Source organism: Melampsora larici-populina, assembly GCF_000204055.1.
Source record: "Melampsora larici-populina 98AG31 unplaced genomic scaffold MELLAscaffold_19, whole genome shotgun sequence".
NCBI lineage: Eukaryota > Fungi > Basidiomycota > Pucciniomycetes > Pucciniales > Melampsoraceae > Melampsora > Melampsora laricis-populina.
Window position 1 is genome coordinate 799,769 of NW_006768783.1, and position 17,014 is coordinate 816,782.

At 39.3% G+C, this 17,014-nt stretch overlaps 4 protein-coding genes across 4 annotated transcripts; 1 reads left to right on the forward strand and 3 right to left on the reverse strand.

Moving 5' to 3' along the window:
* Positions 1–1,091: 1,091 nt before the first annotated feature.
* On the reverse strand, positions 1,092–1,944 carry MELLADRAFT_56145 (uncharacterized protein; the record flags this gene model as incomplete). The annotated part of the gene is made up of 3 exons (XM_007410262.1): positions 1,092–1,564; positions 1,655–1,746; positions 1,822–1,944. The coding sequence occupies 3 exons, from the start codon at positions 1,900–1,902 to the stop codon at positions 1,288–1,290; spliced, it is 450 nt and encodes a 149-aa protein (XP_007410324.1).
* A 3,277-nt stretch (positions 1,945–5,221) lies between these two features.
* MELLADRAFT_106711 (uncharacterized protein) lies at positions 5,222–5,866 on the reverse strand (the record flags this gene model as incomplete). Its single annotated transcript, XM_007410261.1, has 1 exon — positions 5,222–5,866. One exon carries the CDS (start codon positions 5,864–5,866, stop codon positions 5,222–5,224), a length of 645 nt encoding a protein of 214 aa, XP_007410323.1.
* A 912-nt stretch (positions 5,867–6,778) lies between these two features.
* On the forward strand, positions 6,779–7,674 carry MELLADRAFT_86600 (uncharacterized protein; the record flags this gene model as incomplete). Its single annotated transcript, XM_007410184.1, has 3 exons — positions 6,779–6,783; positions 6,906–7,455; positions 7,585–7,674. 3 exons carry the CDS (start codon positions 6,779–6,781, stop codon positions 7,672–7,674), a joined length of 645 nt encoding a protein of 214 aa, XP_007410246.1.
* A 3,017-nt stretch (positions 7,675–10,691) lies between these two features.
* Positions 10,692–11,647, reverse strand: MELLADRAFT_123559 (uncharacterized protein; the record flags this gene model as incomplete). The annotated part of the gene is made up of 5 exons (XM_007410260.1): positions 10,692–10,726; positions 10,835–10,894; positions 11,084–11,197; positions 11,278–11,358; positions 11,500–11,647. 5 exons carry the CDS (start codon positions 11,645–11,647, stop codon positions 10,692–10,694), a joined length of 438 nt encoding a protein of 145 aa, XP_007410322.1.
* Between the last annotated feature and the right edge of the window lie 5,367 nt (positions 11,648–17,014).

Sequence of the window (17,014 nt, forward strand, 5' to 3'; positions counted from 1 at the left end):
ATGTTCAACGCAATCACGTTTGGTCTAGAAAAGGCCAACGACCTAAGGCTTTGAAACGATCAAGGCACGGAGTTCACTACAGTGTGTTAGCAGCGATCTGCGAGATGGGCCTCTTGGCTGTCAATGCCAAGGTCAACGCTTACCGTCGACACGAGTTTGAAGTGTTCTTAAAGCATATTTTAGTAAGCCGTTCTTCTTTCCTTTGTATCTGCCCGTTATCAAGAAGCTGATGTGAATATTGATTTTATTTCAGCTCCCTGTTATGCAGCCCTATCCGAATCAAAACTCGGTATTAGTATTGGATAACGCCCCTATCCACCACCGAGGGTCAATTGAGGTAATGTGTGAGGAAAGAGGGGTCCTTATAGTATACTTACCCCCGTACACGCCGGAGTTCAACCCGATTGAGCGAACTTTCGACGTTTTCAAGGATAATCTTCGTCGAAACGGTCTTCTTGGTCAAGCTGTCAATAAGTTTGCGTGTTTGAAGACGGTATTGAGTGATGTCTGCACAAGCAGTTTCATCACAAGCTTATACAAAACCTGTGGCTACAGACCACGTGATTGAGGAGGACAATCATGTGAGTTTTTTTTGGATTTCTTATGGGGCCTGAAATCAAACAAAACTGATTATTGATTTCTTCAGGCTGTTCGATTGATACAAATCCATACAACGTGCAAGTTCAATAGTGATCAATACATTTCGAGATTCAAGAGGACAGAGGATTTTGATTAGAGAGATTAAAGGCTATTATCCATAATGCTGAGGAGTAGTTGTAGAATGGTTTGCTTATAAAATATTGTTGCTATAAAATAGTGTTGTTGAAATCTCTTCTTATGGTTTCATCTCAAGAATAGTCAAAGAAATGAATTTTTTTTATTCCAATTTCTTAAGTTTGAATCATGATGTTGAGAGGTCAAATTTTACACCAAAGTGAGAAAATCAATGAGTTTTAAGAAATGCCTTGAGTGTTGTGAGATTTCTTGATAGACCAAGAAATAATCACTGTGTTTTGTTTGTTCTCACTGTGAGTGAAAGGTAACAATGAATCTCACTTGGGTCTGGGAAATCTTTGGCAGATCAATTTGTTCACTAAAGAGGATTTGCATTACCATACTTGTTGACAAACAGAACATCAAACAACAAACAGACAAAAATTTTTAAGGACCAAACAAACAGACAATAAGATGTGGATAAGCTTTGATGTTTTACACTGTACTGTAGCTACAACACAATAAGACTCTTTTACAGGACAGTCAATACTCTTTTTCCAATAAGACACAACACTAATGATTTCCTCTAGCTCTTCTCTTGAGCTCCTGTCGATAAGAGGAGACTTTATCATGGAGGCGAATACGAGGACCAAATTGAAACCCCAACGCCTCCATTTTTGCACAAGTGAGTTCGGTGGATTCGAACATCTCAAAGTCAATGATGTCGTACTGCGTAAGAAGTCGTCTAGTGGTGTGATCCTCTGGGCTAATCGTACAGAACTTGAGGTAATCTTCAAAATCTGGGATCGGCCCCAGAGCTGGAGAGTTTGACTTGATTCGAGGTCCTGGGCTGTCGTTGTTATTAAATGAGAATAACCCGTTGCCATGTGAGACCATCGATGTTTGCAATGCTGAGGGTGTAGAATTGGACCTTGCTAACCCTTTCAAAGGTTTGACTTGGTCGATCGGGACCCATTTGAATGCGACACGTCGAGGAGGACTGATCTGCGTAGCACCATATCGCTTATGAACCTGTATAAGAGAATCAACAAAAGTCAGCTATTCTTGATGTGAAATCATGATATTGAGTAAGAACATTGGACTTACAATGTCACTTGCCCACGTCTCAATCAAGGAATGCGTTAAGTAAATCACCATGGTTGAATCATCCGGTTTAATGTAACCCATGCACTCTCGACCAGCAATGTTGGTATGTCCGTACTGGCGCATAAGATTCGTGTGTTCAGCCTGAATGGCTGCGTCGACTCCAATGCTCTGCTCAAATGAAAGTGGAAAGAGTTAGAAAAAAAAACATGAAGAAAGTTTAAAAACGAGAGGTAGAAACTTACCGACATCTCTACTACGCCGTGATGAGCAGCATCCAACGCTGCTGGATGGCTATGTGCCAATGATTGGTCGAATAGCATGTCCTATCCAGAATCAAATCAATATCAACTTGAATCTGAGATAATGAAAAGAAAACAAGTGGAATGAGACTTACTCTTGAATCCGTTCTGGCTCGATTCTTTGGATTTGCCATCAAAAGATGAAATCCAACCTCTTTACCTTCTTTCTTAAGGAGCATCTCCTTGAATTGATCAAAAGTATCTTCGTCCGGAATGGTAGGCGATGCTGTCTTACCAAACTTGCCACCGTGTACCACATATCCCTTGAAAGCCATCTGACTATTTTCATCGGCTATCTTCAGTAAGTCTCCACACGGCTTCTTGTGGTCGTTGCAGGCATCGTAAAGAGACATCTTCAAATCGTCAAGGGAAAACCCATGGATTTGAAGAAGCTCTTCTAAAGGCTCCTTGGTTGCGTAGTCCACATAGGAAGTCGCCACTCCAGCTCGTTTTTCCGCGTCGGAAAGATGCTTTGGGATGTATACGTGGAATTCCACTAGGCTTCGAGTCGGTTTACGCTCGGCCACTGCAACTTCAGCAGCTGCTGGAGTTGGAGATGATGTTACAGTTATGACTTTTGGATCTAATGGAAGCAAAGTCAGTTTCAAGCTTCGAGCGAGGTGTGAGAGAAGAGAGGTGGAAGAGAGAATGTATCATGACTTACTTTTAGGAGCAGTTTGATCTCCGAGCATTGGATCCATAAGACCTGAATCAACAGCAAAAGGATCCTTGATGGCCACAAAGCTGGATCTAGTAGCTGGAGCGGGTGGTGGAGTATACAACGGTAAGTTTGGTGGCACGACCTCAATTTCTGGATCTACAGTGAATAAGTCAGTTTGATGTGTACGAAACAGTTTTGAAAGAAAAGAACACTCACCAGAAACGACTTCGGGATGGTGTTTACAACGAAACTCACAAAAGCCCGGCTCTTGAAAAGGGTCCAGATGGACCATTTCCGAATCGCGATAGAGGCGCGGTCCATACTTGACGTTTTCCCAGTGGTGATTGAGTCTTAACAAGAGTTGATCAATTCGAATCAGAATCAGAATCAGTCTAATGATTTGATTTGATTCGAATGGAATAAGTGGAAGAACTTACTTCGGCATCATGGACGGAGTGCCACCCCTACCAAGATCAGGGCTAAGCCCTTTGCGTGGAGCTTGTTTGGCTCGTTTATCGGCACTAAAAAAAACACAAAGTGATGAGTAGTGTTGATGAAGGACAATATTGGAGACTGACGCGGTTTGTAAAGCCTTTGCTTCCTCTTCGAGTCGAGCCTGGCGCTTTGATTGTCCTCTTGGCATCTTTGATAGAGTCAAGAGTAGATTCAAAGTGATTCAAAGAGTCAAGGGTTGATTCGAAGCGATTCGAAGTGATTCGAAGAGTCAAGAGTTGATTCGAAGTGATTCGAAGTGATTCGAAGTGATTTGAAGTGATTTGAAGAGTCAAGAGTTGATTCAAAGTGATTCGAAGAGTCAAGAGTTGATTCGAAGATAGCCAAAGGAAGTTGAGGATATGGTGTCAAAAGGAAGTTGAGGATATGGTGTCAAAAGGAAGTTGGGGATATGGTGTCGAAAGGAAGTTGGGGATATGGTGTTGAGGGTATTGGGGTGTGGTGTTGAGGGTATTGACCGTCAAAACCGGTCAACAAGTCCACAGTCTCAGTATAAGGCTGTTTATGCTTATAGATTGAGCTGTATGTGAGTAAAAAAAATAAAATAAAAATCGATTGGCCAAGCTAATCTAGCTTGACTGTATATTTGGATAGCTACGAGAAAAGATAAGCTGCCAAATTGACCACAACTTATATAAGCAAGGAAAATCAGACTGACCACACAGATAAGGATTTCTAGTTTTTAGACAATATTTTTGGATAGCTACAAGGAATGATGTAAGCCGAAAGAATTCCAACACGATTTCTACCTACACCAGAGAAATAAAATCAACACACGTACCGAATTTTAGAATGTGACTGAGGAATTTCGATTACGGGCTCGATATATGCACATATATATACATCATATATGCTGAACACTTGCAACCTTTCACAGAAAGGTTATTTCAAAACCCATAGCGGTTTGCTGCGAAAGACGCTCATGATGGTTGACCAGACGAGGCCAATTAGACGGAAGTGCAACAAAAAGCACATCCGCAACGACATCCAATCAGATCTTAGACGTCAAAATCATCTATTAGTAGGGAAATAAAAAGATCCAGGAAGGTGAACTTTTTATTTCCTTACTATGCAATGCGACAAATCTGGGATGACCCAAGGAGCAACATCATACCCTTGTCTTTGATGAGTGGACGAAGTCGTGCCTCCCTGAAGCTATGCGAGGCACGACAAGAAGAAAATTACTAAATCTCTAATCGCATCACGTGTGGCGTCTCAAATGGCAAAATAAGCCGATTTTGAGACTGGAATGTGAGAAAACGTGAAAAACGACTCGTTTTAGTAATACGAAGACCTGGGAATCTGCGCCTGGTCTCTAATCTACTCACTCATGAATGACTTTTTTATTTGGTAAGTTAACTATGTTGTGATACATAACAGATACATTTTAACTTTGAGCGCATGTACCCCATGAAATTGTGTAGACAGGCAAAAGAAAGGTTTACCAAAGATCCTAATTATCGTTACGAAGAAATCCACTCTTCAAATAAATAAATAAAATCAACTCGAAATTCGGTCAACCAACTGAACAAGCATACATTGTTATTTTGTTTTCTCGACTAGTTTACTCGGTTATTAACTTCAACACTTTTGATCAAACAAACACACAAACACATTACAATCTGAATCGAAAAGTAAAAGAAACCCACAAACTGATTAAGAAAAAGGAAAAACACATAAAAAATCGTTTTGATTAAGATCTTTTTGGAATAAGTCATGTGAGATAAAGTTATGTAAACAAATAGTCTTTAAAATGAAAACCGAAAAGAAAAGTCAGAAATTCATCCAAAGATACCATCATCACAAAGTGAATTAAATAAGATTTGAAACTTTGAAAAAAATCGCTCGAAAACATTCAAAAAAGATATAAAGTCTTCAGTATGGACTCTGAGTGAAGGTTTAGATAAGTTGATTGATAAGTTTAAAGTTAATCAAGTTCCATAGGAACATCATGTAGAAGATCATCAGATTCCAAAATCCGACTAGGTTCACCAAGGTTCGAAGAAGTAGAAAGATGATGATTTAAAGTAAGATGAACCGGAGCTTTATAGAGCACTAATTGTTGATCTTGTTTATCTAAAGTATCAGGAATAGGTAACTTTGGAATCATAGGAATCTGACAAGTGATTGTAAGTTTTGGAGTCGGTAGATCAACACTTTCGATCGGACTTGATGGTTCTGATCCTAATGAGTCTACAAAGATTCGGTCCGGTCCGATTTCATATGCAGAATAAACTGATCTCATTCTTTGATCTGAATGAGTATCTAGTGAAAGGTTAGGTTGAAGATCAGATAAAGAAGTAGTCGTGACGGTAGCTTTGATTGGATCAGATTCATTTGATGGTGATGTATGATGAGTTGTTAATGATAATTTAGCAAATGCACCGCTTGGTGAAGTTTTTCTTTTCTTTCGATCTTGTTGATTAGATTGATGATGATGATGATGATGATCAGATGTATAAGGAGATTGAGATCTTTTTAAAGTCGGTCTAAGTCTTGTTGTTGTTGTTGTTGATGATGATTGATTTAAGAATGGATGAATGGATTGGATTGGTGAATGATAGAGTGACATGATCGATGGTGATGGTGGTGGTGATGGATGAGAATGTGATGATGGATTGGATTGGACTCTGGAGAGATTAGCTGATTCTTTTTAACTCAAAACTCATTCAGAATTCGGTTTCGATGATTTGCATTTTAGTTCTAGTTCTGGTACATTCCAGAAATCGAATCGAAAAGAAATCAAATCACTTTTACTTAGACTTAAGAGATATATTAAGTAGTTTTAGTCAGGTTAAGTAGTTTTAATTCAATCAAGTAGTTTTAGCAGAGTTAAGTAGTTTTAGCTATGTAAATTAAGTAGTTTTAATTTTGATGGTAATCTCGACTTGAACCTTGATAGCTTTGAAGAAGACCAATCGATCTTCAATGTCAGCTTTCAATCATCACCGAGTTCATTTTCAAACTTCACCAAAACAACAATCAACAACAACAACCACAACACCACAACCATGGTCAGAAAGACACAAGAAACTATCAAAACTACTCGACGCTCTCACCAATTCAAATCATCTAAACCTGAACCAACATCTCATCAATTCATCAATCCATCTAAACTTAATCCATCATCAATCTGATCTTGAAACTCATCAACTTAATTTCAAAACCGGTTTATTAATCGAACTTTCAAACAAATTATTAGAACAAAATTCAAATCATCATCATCATTCATCATCATCTTCTACTACTGAAATTAAATTATTAAAAAGAGTCATTAAATCTCAACTTGATCCTAATTTAGATTTCATTAAAATACGTGAATTATCTTCAAGTGAATCTGGAAAGGTATCTTTGTAATTTGTTTATCATTGACTTTTTTTTCATCTTAATGAATTTTTTCTAATCTTCACACGATTTGGATTTTGGATTGGATTGGTTTGGTTTTTGGGTTAGGTTGAATTGGTGAAAAGTCGATTATCAAAAGATGAAGTAAGAAATCAAAGAAATCTATTTGTACTAAAGACGATTTATAAATCAGCAGCTATTAGAATGAGAGAAGTGAATCCAATCTTAAAATGATCATCTTCTTTCTTAATCCAAAACAAAAAAAGATTCACCAAAAGATTTCTTCAAACTGATCCATTTCTTTTGATCATTACTTTTATACAGCATATCTCAGCCGATGCAGAACTTGCAATCCTTCAATTATCTAGATCATCAGAAACTCATCAAACCTCATCAATCAAAGGAACCTTACCAAACTTACGTGCTTCTTTTCAATCCACTGATTCATTGTACATCTTAACCTCTTATTTACCTGGAGGAACTTTATCAGATCTGATGATCAAACGTCAAGAGTCCAAATTAACTTCAATTCAAGATCATCAATATGAACGGATTGTAAAACAATGGATCATGGAAATCGTTTTAGGTTTGGATTGGTTACATACTCAACATTATTGGGTTCATAGGGATTTGAAACCTTCGAATATCTTATTAAGTTTAGATGGTCATATCGTCTTGAACGATTTCGGTACTGCTGCTCCATTGATCAAAGTCTTGCCTCCTTGTATAGATCAGTATCATTGGGAAAAGTTTCATGAAGAAATCGTTTATGAGTTTCCTAGATTATTGGTGCCTAAAAGCTTTTCAAGAACTTTGGTGGGTACATGTGATTATATCGCTCGTATGTATTCTACATATATATATATAATCTTATAGATATGTACTTTTGGGTGATTCGATTCATGAATCAGTACTGATGAGCTTTTTGCTTTGATTTCGTTTCAGCTGAGATCTTACATTCTCATTTACATACAGTCATGGATCTCATGGATAGTGATTCAGAGAGCACTACTCCGAATGATGATGATGGTTTAATGAATGATCAGCAAGTAGGAGGATTATATGGTAATGAAGTGGATTGGTGGAGTTTAGGTGTCACTCTTTATGAGGTATGATGCCCATCTCTACATATGTATTTCTTGAATTCTGGAAAAACTTATTGTTGTTTTTTCTTGATGTTTCTGATTAGTTACTTTATGGTAGTTTACCTTTTTATTCACCATCAATTTCGTGTACATATGAAATGATCGTTTCACATCAAGTACGTTCTTTTTTCTTCTTCTCTATTATCTCAATCCTATTTTGTGGAAACACATTAATACTCATTCAAGATTGGTTTCTTTGATCATTTCTGTTGAATTTCATTTGACTTTCAAAATCGTTCATTTTTTTTCTTCAACTTTTTCAAATTCAACAGAATTCTTTATCATTTCCAACTTCAAGTCTAATGATACCCACTTGTAAAGTTTCAATTGATGCCCAAGATTTCATTAAATCGTAAGTGAACATCTCTTACATCTATCTGATTGATTGATTTGTTTTCCAAAATCCTGATCGGCCTTGATTGATTTGTTGAATGTGAATATGTGATTAGATTACTTACAGATCCTTATAAAAGATTAGGTTGTCATTCAACAGGAGTAAAACAAATTCAAAACCATGTTTGGTTTAAGGGACTAGATTGGTCCGAGATCCGAACAGGTGAGTTGAGAGCTCATTAGGCTTTTCTTTGAAAATCGACTTGTATCAGTATGTATACTGATCATGAATGGATGTGGATGTAGTGGAAGCTTTATACAAACCTACTAATGAAGCTCTTGAGATCGAAATCGGATCGGAAGAAATCAGTATGGGTATAGCTGGATCAGCTATACCAGGGAAAGTAACCACAGCCTTTAATTTCTCAGCCTTTTTTGCTTCTTCACCTGGTTTATCAGTTCTAAGATCGATAAAAAAACCTAATAAGAATTATCCAAGAAGATTATCATCATCATCAGAAGTAGAGGAAGAAGAAGAAGAAAGAAATCATCAAGATGAACTGTTTAATGGGTTCACACTTTTACCTAATTTCATGGATGAATTTGAGAAAGATGAAGAGATTGGATTAAGGATAAATGAGCATGAAAAGAAGTTGAAGTCAAGTTTGTCTTCTGGGGATCGGATTGGAATGATACAAGATGGATTTATTACACCGATTAGACCTAAATTAAGATTTAATAATCGAGATCATGGAACAGGAAGTAGAACAGGAAGTGGGACGGGAACGGGTAGGACAGCTAGAGGTATGAGTGAATTGGAAGAATGGAAAGAGATGGTCGATTTGGTGACGATGACGGCGAAGAAAAAAAAACGAAATGAAGGTGAAGGTGAAGATCGAATTGAATTTAAGTTTAGAGATGGAAATTTATTGAAAGATGATGAATTGGTTGGTGTTGGTAAAAGAAAAGGAAAGTTTAAAAAAGAAGAAAAGTTAAAATCAAAGGAAATCCTTCTTGATGATGATCAGATTAAATTAAATTTAAAAGAAGTTCAAGAAGTTCATCATCCAATTGAAAAAAGTCAAGGAATTCATCAGATTGAATATCAGTGTGATCATTTGATGAAAGGAATTAATGAAATTGTTCAAAAGTATGAAAAGTTATTTAAGTTGGTTGAAGATGATGAAGATTTATAAAACGAAATGAAAAGCAACACATCATTTATATATCACCAAAAAAAACTTCTTTATTTTTTATATGAACAATGTATGATGATTATCATGATTAGTGTATCAAACTTAATTCTTAATTTATGTTGTAGATCTGGAAATTTCTTATACATTTAGCTGGTCTAGCAAACTTAAAGCTAGTTGCCAAAAAAATCTTGGTATGTACATCCAGTTATTTTTTGGACGGTAATTGGGTGTACTGGGTTGGGAGGTTTAGTTTCAGATCTAAATATGGCTGTTTTTCAAAAAGCTTGCTAACTTGGTTAACCCCAGCTCTGAGGGCTTTCACACACAAGCTGATGATCTGTGCCCTTGGTTAATTTCAAAGTTTTTATTATTTTTTTTGTTACTTTTTATTTTTTTTGTAACTTTTTATTTTTTTTTATTCTGTAACTTTCTTTTACAGATCATGTATAATATCTTTGTGATTTGGAATATGCATCATCCAACCAAACCAAAAGATTTATGGGAAAAAAATACAAATCAATCAATGAAGTTAAAATAAAAGGGAACTTGGGAAAAGAAATCAAATCCAAAAATGACAACTTGAGTCTAAAGTTTTGACTGGGTTGGGAGGTTTAATTTCAGATCTAAATATCGTTGTTTTTCAAAAAGCTTGCCAAGTTGGTTAACCCCAGCTCTGAGGGCTTGCACACACAAGCTGATGATCTGTGCCTTTGGTTAATTTCAAAGTTTTTATTATTTTTTGTAACTTTTTAATGTTTTTTGTAACTTTCTTTTACATATCATGTATAATATCTTTGTGATTTGGAATATGCATCATCCAACCAAACCAAAAGATTTATGATGATAGAAATAGAAAACAAAACTTTAGACTCAAGTTGTCATTTTTGGATTTGATTTCTTTTCCCAAGGTCCCTTTTATTTTAATTTCATTGATTGATTTGTATTTTTTTCCAATGCCTCTTTTTGGATTATTGGATTTCTTTTTAATGAATTGTCTATTAATAGTGAGCCATTTCAGGTGTTCTGATATGTCTTTCATAACAGGTATTGTTAAATCATCCTATCCTAAAACACCAGATTAAAGCAGCTGTGAGCTTGTGGCAAGGCTATTTCACATGGACTCAAGCCAACTGTTGGGACATTTTGATCTGCCCTTTTGAAGCTCATAAAGCTCATTTATTGGCTTTTGATAGGAACATCATAGGATGCATTTCTGAAGATTGATGAGTTGCAATTCCCATTCCCCACAAGGCCAAAAGGTTTGATTAAACGAAAATCATCAGGATTGAGCAATTTGTTCAAGCAACAAAGTCATGGATAGGTGACAATCATATTCAACTGCACAGTAAATTCGACATCATAGTGATGAATTCGATTACTAAGGTGTTGTGGAGCACACTAACTTGTTACATTCTAGAGATCATAGCAAACATCGTGAAGTTTACACCACAGAGATCGAGAGTCAGGGATGAGTGAATCTCAATGCTTCACTGCAAACTAGTTCAAAGGGTTGGGACTTACGTTGGGGTTTATTCATGCTTCGGCAATAGAACAAGCTAACGTTTTTAGATTGATTGCAATCTGTTTTTTTCAAAATAAAGAGGAGATGGATCCAGATTTGATGTACATTAGTAACTGGAATTCTGGACTGTGACTTGACGTGGAAAGTTCAAGACGGTCCAATGAATTTTGTGAATTCAAGCTATCTATTCTCAAGGTATCCCTAACCACACAGAAAGAGTTAAAGGTGAAACATGGAAGAAGACTCACAGAAGTGTCTACCGTCTTTGCGGTAGTCAGAGTAGGAGTCGAATACTAGGTCACAAGCCCATAACTCCCCGTTGTTCATTAGCTTTCCATCTTCGTCAACGCAGTCCCTGGCAGCTGTACGAGAGCCCATTGAACGAAAGAGTAAGTGGTCCTTCTAAATCGCCCTTTGATTGAAAACAAAAATTCTTCATTACATGGTAATAACCCATCATTCCTTCCACATTTTGAGCCATACTGGGTAACGGATTGGCCACCGGAAGCTTTTGTTTCACACACTGTGAGCATGAAATTTCCAAGAAGGATGTTTAGATTGTTTACTAGTCAGTTCACACTATATCTAAGGGAAAAAAAAGATGAATGATTCATGACTAGAAAGAAGTGAAAAAGTGAAGATTGAAGGAAATCCTTTGACTGACACCAGCCATTGTAATTACTGCCCGGTGAACTCCAACCTTCGCTACAATCCCAAGCATTAGCATTTGCAAAAATATTAAAGCCGAGGTCTCCGGCGAGCAAGCAAACGAGCAGAAGATGAAAGATGGGTATCGATCGAATCCAAGACATTTTTCACAGAACAAGATGAGAAATAGTGAAGATTTATAAAAAGCTGCACAGATCTGGTCAGAGGGAACAAGCCTTTTACATAGACTTTTTCTCTTTACTGAAGCAAACTTTTATAGTCAACCCAATTCAACAAGGAAAAGTGTTCTTCCGAATCCTTTAACAGGCTATAACTGTAACTTTAGCCACAGCTTCCTGGTCAGCCACAAGACGCCAGTGGAATGCTCTCTCTGATTCGTGGCCCCCCCGCCCCGCAGTGGTAAGTTCAACTACACATAAGCCCCTCCCGCGAAGAGGGGCTTTACCAAAGAATTGGAGCTTGCGCAAAGCGCGGAAAAATTCCGCGCGGAAGTGGAAAGTGCGGAATTTCATACACATCTGTACAGATAGCTCTCAAAGAGCACCATCCAAATTGGGACGGTGGCGTCCTTTGAACACGTTCCATCCTAAGAAGAGCATTGGGTGATAAAAATGATACCAGCTTAGAGCATCCACAGCCGTGTGGCGTAAACCATGTCGTACGGAAATTTAGGGCAAAATCATCCACAGCCGATGCCCTAAATTTTCACGTACAGTTGTTATCGCTTAAAGCCAACCACAGGTTGATCCGCCCCGGCCCCGGTCTGAAATCTGGAGGGGTTGTGACTCAGGATGAGCCCCGAGACCCGCCAAATCGGGGATACCCGCGGGACAGCCCGTCGGGTCGGGGGGTCGTTCTGGCCTTTGAAGGGTCGCAGAACCGCGGGGATTATCGGGCCCGGGAGTCGTTCTGAGAGTCAAAAGAAAGTGACTCTCCTCGGGGAACCCGAGGAAAAATCAAGCTGTAAAAAGCGGATAAATACACGCTTGGGAGAGGTTGTGCTCAGCGGTTTCTGCCGGAAATAGCCGGGGACTCGGGGATCCCCGTAATTTCCCGGGGATTTGGTAGTCCGTCGGGGGTCAGGGTACGGGAGCCGGGCTTGACCTATGAGCCAGAAAAAGCTCGGGGAATACCGGGGTCGGTCCTCGTTCTGACTTTTGAAAAAAAGTCGGTGGGCCGGGCAGCCCAGTCCCCGGCATTCGGGGGTCGGGGCTCATCCTGAGTTGTGACCAGCAATGGGTGGTCTATTTTTGGTGTACTTGTACATATTTTCTGCATTCAAGATCTTCCCCACCTTCCCAATATCAATCATTTTCAAGCTTTTTCAGCGCTCAAAACCCACGATATACTGCAATTGAAATCATGCCGAAGAAGAGTGCAGCATCACGTGCTCAGAAGAAACAATGGAAAGCACACCGAAAAGCCAAAAGCATGGCAAATCTCACAGCAACAACTCCGATCAATTCCAGAACTCAATTGGACAAAAGCCCTTTCTTTCTCGAATCAACTCAAGAACAAATTGAAATGGATCTCTTATCTGACTCAGAGCTCATGTGGCCGGCGCGGCACGTTTTTGGCGACCTCGGGCGCGCCCGGGCGCGGCTTTTTTTCTTCAATAAGGGGGGGGCGCGCCCTATCTGAAACCTAGTTGAAATTATGAGATGTTCTTTGATACATTTGTCGCCTCTTCAATTTTCTTTGCGTCTATTCAATTCCCCAACCCCAGCTAGTCCCCACCTTTTTCCACAATGACCACACCTACCAAATGGATGGAGCCAACTTCTACTAGCGGGCCCACCTGGACAGGCTTTGAAGCAGCCACTGATCGGAAGCATAGTCGCCGTCGAGCTAAGTGCAAGCACTGCAAAGAGGAGATGGATGGAAAACCTGCAAAGCTTCATCGTCACATGACACAAGAATGTAAATCAATCTCAATATCCGATCACCCAGCCTATGAAGAAGTCAATCCCAAAAGTGTTGCCAGACCTGCAAATGATACCATAACCAATATCAATGCATCAGAGTCTAACAGATCATCAGCGCTTTCCACAAAACGCCCCAAGCTAGCTCACGACTTCACACAGTCCAACTTCAGTCGCTTTGTACCTCGTACCAAAGAGAGCACCATGGATACTTATGAAGATCTTCTCAAGGCTCTAATTACTGGACATGTTCCTTTTTGTTTCCTCCAAAACAAATCATTCCATGCTTTTCAACAAAAACTCTCCGTCGTATCTTACACTCCGGCTTTGCAACACATTATGATGGACACTGTCCTTCCTCGAGTTCATGCACAATACTCAAGAGTGACCAAAGCCGAGCTCAAACAGCATACAAATCTCACTATTTCACTAGATGGATGGACGGACTGCTCAAAGAACAGTGTATATGCGGTCTTACTCCTACGTGGTACCGAAGTCAAGAAATTGATTGATGTACTTGAACTCGATGATGTCCAACACACATCTGAAAATTCACTAGCTGCTCTGAAAAAAGCTCTCAATGGCCAAGATGTTACCTGGGAACAAATTGGTGGGATTGTAACCGATTCACCAAGCTCTATGGTGAAGTTACGTGTAAGTATCTCTATATCTCGTGTTTTCTTATGTCTCTTTGACTAATCATAACTTTCCTTCCTTTATCCTTTTAGAAACTTGTAAAAACCGAGTTTCCTCATGTCATTCCCTTAGCTTGTTGTTTACATGTTTTCAATCTTGTTGCCAAGAAATGTGTTGAACACCCCGATATGAAGGTTACAGTTTCAAACAACAAGACACTGGTTAACTTCTTTAGTGCTTCACATTTCTGGGGTGTCAAGCTTTTTAATTGGCGCACTAAAGAGGGTATAAGACATGGCATTAGAACCTTTTGTGAAACTCGGTGGTTTTCAATGTCAAAGGTTGCATTGTCCATTGAATCACACAAGCAAGGATTTCAGATGTGTATGTCAATGTTGAAGGATAAATCAATTTCAACTCCAGAGATCAGCAAGAACGTACAAGTCATCATCGCAAATCGCGGCCACTTCACATCAAATTCTATCTTGGTCAAGCTGCTTCGACCAGTTGTTGATGCGATCGGTCGACTAGAACGGGCTAATACTTCAGTCGGTGATATCTGGAAGGAGATCGGCACGGTTTATAATCAAATTTGCAAGTTCGATCTATCCAGCTACCCTCGATTCCATTCTTACAGAGACCACTGTCTCAAGATCTTGCATACACAGGCAAAGATCTTTGCCAATCCAATCTATGTAGTCGGTTTCTTTCTCAATCCTAATTACTGTCAAGTTGCCACCTCAGGCGCGTTTCCAATCAACACAATGATGAAGAATATCCTATCAATCGCTAAGGTGTGGAATTACAAAAAAAACGAAGCTGTTACTCTTCAAACACAAGTACTACGATATTTCAGCGGTGGGGGAGCGTTTAGATCGTTCTCAACTGGTACAGTTGCTTTTTCTCTATCAAGTATTTTGCTTCCGCCTGTCTACATTTCATACGCTGACATCAATCACCAATACACTGTAGTTTCTGTACCTTTGAACTACTGGCTAGCTATTCCATCGACCCCGCACACGGTTCTGCTCAAGACCTTCGCAATAAAAGTCCTTGAACTTGTTCCACACGCTGCTGGTGTGGAAAGTGTGTTCACCAAGAGGGGAGCTACAAAAAAAAATCTCGAAATCAAATGTCAGTAACTAACCTGAAGATGGTTACACAGATTGAACTGCAAGTTCAGGCCAAGGATTCCTCTCAAAAGGTGTACGAGCAAGATATTGCGATAATCACCTACAACGATGAGTTGAACTCTGGACTCTTCACCGGAATCGATGATCTACAAGAGTTTGAGAACGGTGAGTTTGCTCAGCACGAGCGTGATGCAGAACAAGATATCGATGTTGAAATCGAATGGGAGACTGGTTTCATCGATACACTTTTCAACTTTGAAAATTTCACTCAAGCTGCTAAGTGATGGAGAGTCATGGAGCGCAGAGGACTTGTGTGATGAATAGTTATTTTAGCTAGTAAATTGAAAAAAATGTCTTCTTGTTGCCACTCTTTTATTTTTTTTTGCGCCTCTTGCGCCCTTCAACGCCCCCAGCCAAAAATGGGCCAGCCCCCCCTGGGCGTGGCCGGGCGCTACTTTTTTCAAAAATCACGCCCGCCACATGACTCAGAGCACAGTCCTTCCCCTTTTCTCGATTCATCTCAGACACTCAACAAGAATCAATCATGATTAAATGTTGAATTATCATTAGAATCTCAATCAAAAGCTCAAATGCCTTCACATGATTCACACAAAGCTTTGCCACCTCCTCTGTCTTCCTCTTTCAAACAATCACCAGAGCCTTATTGGCTTCCAATCGACATGGATTACCAAAACGAAGAGGATGACCTGGACCCTTTAGAAATGAATCTCCACGCTCAAGATGACATAGCTGATTCATCTGACGAAGAAGAAGTTGATCAAGAATTCATCAAAAACATCTTCTACCCTGTCTTTACTCAACGTTGTCCATCAGAAGCTACTCTCGGAAAGCAAAAAACCAAAACCGGATCGATCATGAAAGGATACAAACAGCCTTGATTTGAACCTGGAAGCATCAAGGGTAAACCCGCCATCAAGTCAAAACAAACTAGATTCAGCCGTAAGCAAAAAAGAGAGAAAGCTATTGGAAAGAACAACTTCATCATGTCAAACTGGATGAGCCAAGCAAAGCCCCCTCCTCCTCCCTCCTCAACTCACTCTGATTCTGACATTGATCCTGAAGATCCGATTCCCAAACTCAAAGTCGATCATTCAACCGATGAAGAGAGTCTTACCAAGTCTAAAGATCCTTCAGATCAAATCAATCCACCAAAGACTTTCAACATTGATCTTTCTGCAGCTCACAACTTATGGATTGATCAGTGTGTCAATAACTATCAAGAATCAAAGACTGTCACTATCTCTCACACTGAAAAGGTCAAGAACACCGCTCAAGAGTATTTCAATACTTTAGATTCAGCAATCAAATATGTTTCAAATAAGTATCAGAACAACACAAAAATCATTCAACTTATTGGTGACCTTCAAGAATACAACCAAAGACGGCTTGAACTTACAATCACCGGGGTATCTTCCGCTGCTGTCACCGCATTGTATCTCTCAGCCTCTTCTTCCATTTGACGTGATCCTTCAAGGGTGAAATCCTCTACTGGGGCTAGCCGAGCCAAAACAATTCGTGAACAAGCGGTTCACCTCCTCAATCACAAGGACATCAAGCTCAGCATTTGTGGCCATCACTCAAAGCATACATCAATGCTTGACAATAAGCGAATGTTTGATGCGCTCAAATCCTGAGCAACTGCTCTAAAGCCTGGCAAGGTAAGTTCAATACCTCTTAATTAACTTCATCATCATCAATACTTATCTTGCTCTTTCTAACTTATCTCTTATCCTTGTTCAACAGCTCTCACCAACTCAATTGTGCAACCACGCAAATGATGTGGTCTTACCAGAGTTTG